This window comes from Lagenorhynchus albirostris, chromosome 6 (genome assembly GCF_949774975.1).
Source record: "Lagenorhynchus albirostris chromosome 6, mLagAlb1.1, whole genome shotgun sequence".
Taxonomy (NCBI): Eukaryota; Metazoa; Chordata; class Mammalia; order Artiodactyla; family Delphinidae; genus Lagenorhynchus; species Lagenorhynchus albirostris.
In genome coordinates, this window is record NC_083100.1 from 25,523,232 (window position 1) to 25,529,231 (window position 6,000).

General features: G+C 36.1%; 1 protein-coding gene across 1 annotated transcript in view; it reads left to right on the top strand.

Moving 5' to 3' along the window:
• Nucleotides 1-5,359, top strand: part of ERBB4 (erb-b2 receptor tyrosine kinase 4) — a 1,131,344-nt gene extending 1,125,985 nt beyond the window's left edge. Inside the window, exons 26-28 of the mRNA XM_060152176.1 lie at nucleotides 928-975; nucleotides 1,779-2,076; nucleotides 4,914-5,359. Of these exons, the coding sequence (XP_060008159.1) occupies nucleotides 928-975; nucleotides 1,779-2,076; nucleotides 4,914-5,359 (792 nt within the window). The remainder of the gene's footprint in view (nucleotides 1-927; nucleotides 976-1,778; nucleotides 2,077-4,913) is intronic.
• Nucleotides 5,360-6,000: the final 641 nt, after the last annotated feature.

The following is a 6,000-nucleotide window of genomic DNA, read 5'->3' on the forward strand; positions in this document are numbered from 1 at the left end:
AAAGTGCCTGGCGCATACATAGACCATGGTTTCTCAAGAAATGTGTTTAATAAATGATTGATTTTATATATATATATATAATTTTTAGCTAGGAAACAGAGGTTGTATTCATATATCCCCTGTACTTACCATAAGGAACGTTGTCCTTAATATTTTATCATATTTTTATATTGACTTTTATTTAACCCATAGGCTAGAGTTTTAAGCCATAAGACTGTCTTTTTTTATTAATTGCAATCTAATTTCAACTGATTCTAAATACATAAAATTAATGTATGCAAAGCATGTTTCCAGTAAAGAAACGATTTTCCAAGATTTTCTGCTTTTTGTTCACTTAAAAAAAAAAAGACTGATGAGAAAATATCATGTACCTTTTTATAAAAGAGGCTAAGAAGTTGACCCTTTGCTGAAATGGGGAAAAATAAATGTAACTTGATAGTAAAAATTATTCCAGGCAAATTGAAGTCCACCTCTATATCCTTTTAGATAAGTTTCTTCCTATGAGAGGAAAGTTAATGCTGTGGTATGTGGCCATTCCAGTTATTTAACGTGTAACAAAGGAAAGGGTTCCTCATTTACAACTCAAGTTAATTTACTGCTTTTCCCTTTCTTCCAGGGTTAATCAGAAGAACATTTATTGTCAACTTTATTTTTAATCCATTTAAAATTTTACTTTTCCTATATAATTCTTCTTTACAGGGATTGAATTAAAATATTCGACATCCTCAGAAAATATAAATAAACTTGCTTGTCGTCAGAGTGCATAAAATTTTACTGTTTAGCAAACGTCACTGTTGTGCATGTTTTCCCCTTTGGTTCATACAACTCATGTGGCTTTTCTTTTTTTTTTTTTTCTGTTCTTTTTTGTTTTTTTTCATTCATGTTACCTCTTATTACATCCATCATTCCATTTTTCTTTCCTATTAGAGTGAAATTGGACACAGCCCTCCTCCTGCCTACACCCCCATGTCAGGAGTAAGTATTTCACAATCAACCTTCATCTTTTAGGATTTTTGGTCTTTGCTTATCATGTTTCCTCTCTTGCCTCACCATAATTTCCTCATTTTGCCTTTGCCAACAGTGAGTTAAGAATTTACTGTAGATTGTGTACCTGCCTATGTAGATATGTTTTATCTCAGTAGATAATCCAGAGTTGAGATATCATGCATCAACAGTAGCTTTTGATTTTTATCTGAAGAATTTACCTGGGCTCATACATCATGCTTCTGGGTAAAGAGGTTATCTTTACTTCCAGGATTATAGGTCTTGGGCTAAAAAGTCAGAATCTCAGTGGTGATTCTCTAGTTAGATACTAGAGACTCAGAGTCACAGTGACCACAGACTAGAAGGCAATAAGGAAACATCACCATTCAAACTGCATCACTGTACTTCTGTTCTTAATGGCAACTGCCTATAGTTAATGACATTGCCATTTGTCTTGAAGATTCACTTTGAATTTTTACATTAAAAATAGGCAGTTGTGGGATAGGAACATGAAATACTTTTTATTAGATCATGTGTTAGGTGGTTAGTAAAATTAAAATATGTATTTCCAAAATGTTTTCCCACAATTGATTTATTTTATAAGAAAAATTGGAATTTTAGGTGTTTCTAGTCTAATTCAAACTCATTGACTATTAGGGGGAAAAACTCAATTAAGAAACTCTGACTTTGCTCTGAAAGACAAACTTCCATATTCGTTTGGCTATTAACATCCATATTTTTGACAGCTATTCCTAACAATACCTTTGGTCCAAATGTGTTTCTACTATTGACAGAACCAGTTTGTGTACCGAGATGGGGGTTTTGCTGCAGAACAAGGAGTGCCCATGCCCTATAGGGCCACCACCAGCACGATCCCAGAAGCCCCAGTTGCTCAGGGGGCTACCGCCGAGATTTTTGATGACTCCTGCTGTAACGGCACCTTACGCAAGTCCGTGGCACCCCACGTCCAAGAGGACAGCAGCACGCAGAGGTACAGCGCTGACCCCACAGTGTTCGCCCCAGAACGGAGCCCACGAGGAGAGCTGGATGAAGAAGGTTACATGACCCCTATGCGAGACAAACCCAAACAAGGTACAAGCAGAATGTTCAGAAATGATTGCCACTCGACATTTGTCTCTATCAAAATAAGCAAAGTATGGAAGGGAAATTGCCAAACTATCTGCCTATGTAAAATGTGTGATCCACAAAAGGCTTAGGCTGCTGCTATTCCTAGTAAGCTTTCTGAATCAAAGGGGTCCACATCATCTAGGGGCTTTTTTAGAAACCAGAATCTCAGGCCCCACTTGAATAGGAATCTGCATTTTAACAAGATCCCCAGGTGATTTTTATGCATAATCGAGCTTGAGAAGCACTGAACTAAACATATCTTTATTGGAATATTTGAATGAGGTAGCATATCACAAGATTTCAGAACCCTTACTCCATTGGACTTATTGTGGAGATCATAAAGACTGATGTTGTTGGTAAAAATGTCCAAAGCTTTCAATGGCACCAATAAAAGACTTGATTGATGCATTAAAATGGTGTCATTTAATGACCTAGTTTATTATAAGAAATTATGACTTCTTGTATGATACATTTCAAAAATTAAAGTTCTGACCCTGCATATACTTATATGTATACCATCACATCTTGAAAATATTCATAGCTTGTGCCTTTACAAAGAACAGAAGTAACTTTACAAAGTTAGTAGTAGAAATGTTAAACACCCAAATCAGATAACATTTCAATTTGAGAAAGCCTCTTTCCTTTTATGTTAACAGCATCAGAAAAAGAAGATGGATGATTGTTATTAAAAACCGGTGACTGTTTCTTAGAGTCTTCTAAGTGTCACAGTAAACTGTATTTTAAGACTGAATAAAGGCCCATTGTCGCACTTAATATGCAGTTATAGTCACTTTTATAGTATGCAATTAAGGGATGCCTAAATACATATTGTCAATAATCTATTAAAATATATCCACCTCTATATGTATGAAAGTATTACTGTAACGAAGAATTGGATGTTGACAGTAGCCCAATAGTGACACAAATGTAGGTTTTGAGAAGATTTGACAGATGCCTAAAAGTGAAATGCTCTCTGGGAAGATTCTCAACTCAACCATAAAATTATTCCTATCTACAGAACTACATGGCTATACAAATTTGCATCAGGACAATAGATAAGCAGATTGCTTTGAGAAAAGGTAACTTGAACCTTCTAAGAGAAAGGCAAGTCAGTCTGTGTAGACTCACTGTAGACCATCCCCAGATTTTATTTCTGAGTACTAAACTAAGAGACCCACATTTATGTAGAACTCCAGCCCAGTTCTCAGAGAGTAGAGAATTTTAGTATAGACATTCCTATACTTTCCATTAAGAAGTTTCAGGACTCTGATAAGAAAAATCCAATTCTGACTCCTTTATAGGTGTTTTTCATATATTTTTCTTAAAATGACAGTAGCTTTGAGAACCATTCAAATTAAAACTTATGATGAAGTGTGAAGTTCAGCCTCCTCCTGTAGGGGCAATAGTGAAAACAGTGCAGTAGAACAAGATTATTCAACAGGAGTTAGGGAATTTGAATTCTAGTTCAACACAAATTATATCCTTCATACATCATTTAATCTCAATTTTCTGTCTATAATGCTGGAAGAATACACCTTGCACTTCCTTTTTCACAGGATTGTAAAAAGGGATGAAATAATAGTGCCTTGTAAATTATTGAACTGTAATCTGTGTATATGATGGTGGGATATTCATTACTGTCTTTTAACTTGCACATGACACTAAATAGTTAACTATATCCAGTAGGCCTATATCCAGGAAAAAATAACCCTGGGTTGATGAGATTTTTCTCTCTACATGTCGGGTTTATTATAGGGGATAGAAAGTTTGTTTCAGAATGGTAGCATCTCAACAAACAGTATGCCCTCTCCCTACCCCAACACCAAAGTAGGAATAGCTAAAGTGTCATTTTTGTGCATATATTTAAAAAGAGGGTCTACTATATATGTGTATATATGTCTATATATATTCTATACTATAAACATAGGAATAGAATTAAACATGAGGAGAGCAGCATTAATTAGCAGTATTTTTGAAAATTCTAGCCCAGTATCTATTCTAGCCCAATACCTATTTATTAGACTGAATCATGCAAAATAGCTGCTATATGACTAGCTTCAACCTACAAAATAGCAATTTCATATGATTCAAACTAATAATTTGCTATTTTATGATTATGATTAGCTATTGGAAATAAATGTTACAGTTATATTTATTGTTAAGCATATATTTTGTCAAGCAAGTCAATATAGAGGCATGTTAGATGTCTATATTATTTGATTAGTTGAGTCTTTTCCTTAGATGTTTTCTTTCCTGTGTGTAAATCTTTCTGAGGGAAAATCTGTAATCAAATCCTTGTTACCTATGCAGACATTCTAAGCAAATTATGTAGACTAAAAACTACTTTTATTTTACTTCATCCATTTATCTTGACATGGAGTTAATCTGTAGACATTTTGATCTTCCAATATTCCTTAAAAATCTCCATATTTAAAATCTATTTAACCTTGATAGTTTGTCTTATCTTCCAACATAAATTACCAACTTTTAGAAAATAGAAGCATTTAAACAACTGGCCCCATAAGTAGGAGAGACAAATGCAAGCAGAAAGAAAGAAGAACAATCTAGGGGACAGGGACTCTGACCCTGGCCTTGTTGGTGCCTTGTTTTGTCACTAACCTTTTTTGCCCACTTACTCCTCTTTCATATGATAGTAGTAATCAACAAAAAATTTTTGTGAAAATTCCTGAAATATGTGGCTTTATTGTCCTGGAAAAAGAAGCTAACCATTCTATATAACCATGGTCTGATTAACATTTTCCAGAAAGTAGATGTTAACTGATACTTTTGTATTACATCAGAATACCTGAACCCTGTGGAGGAGAACCCTTTTGTCTCTCGGAGGAAAAATGGAGACCTTCAAGCTTTGGATAATCCTGAATATCACAGTGCTTCCCATGGTCCACCCAAGGCAGAGGATGAGTATGTGAATGAGCCACTGTACCTCAACACCTTTGCCAACACCTTGGGGAACTCTGAATACCTGAAGAACAACGTACTGTCTGTGCCAGAGAAGGCCAAGAAAGCATTCGACAACCCTGACTACTGGAACCACAGCCTGCCACCTCGGAGCACCCTTCAGCACCCAGACTACCTGCAGGAGTACAGCACAAAATATTTTTATAAACAAAATGGAAGGATCCGGCCTATTGTGGCAGAGAATCCTGAATACCTCTCTGAGTTCTCGCTGAAGCCAGGCACTGTGCTGCCTCCTCCACCCTACAGACACCGGAATACTGTGGTGTAAGCTCAGCAGTGGTTTTCAGGTGGAGAGAGACGCCCGCTCCAATTTCCCCGCTGCCTCTCTTTCTCTTGTGGTCTTCCCTCTACTCTCAAGGCCAGTAGTTCTGACACTTCCCAGTGGAAGATATCAAGATGCAATGATAGTTATGTGCTTATCTAACTTGAACATTAGAAGGAAGGACTGAAAGAGAAAGACAGGAGGAACCACACTGTTTCTTCATTTCTCTGCATGGGTTGGTCAGGAGACTGGAACAGCTAGAGAAGGACCAGCAAATATGAGACAATACTGCCTGCTGTCAAACTAGTTCCCAACTTTTTTTTTTACATTGTTTTCTTTGCCTTCCTTCCTTCCTTCCTTCCTGTATTTCAATGCACATGCTTGAAAGACCCAAGCTGCAGGAACCGATGTGTACATTTTCAGCATCCCTGGAAATCCTAATGATGTTTCCAGAAGAACAAAATGATAACCTTTTTTATAATGTATGATAGTAACTAAGATTGAAAATCCAATCTCTTTCTCAGACAGTTTCAATCTTGACAAGCAAGAATGGCCAACTCAGCTTTCATAAGTTTTGAATCTTCATCAAAGTTATAACTAGTAATTATGTTTGGAGAGCTCTTTTGTTTTTTTAATTTTGTTTTGCT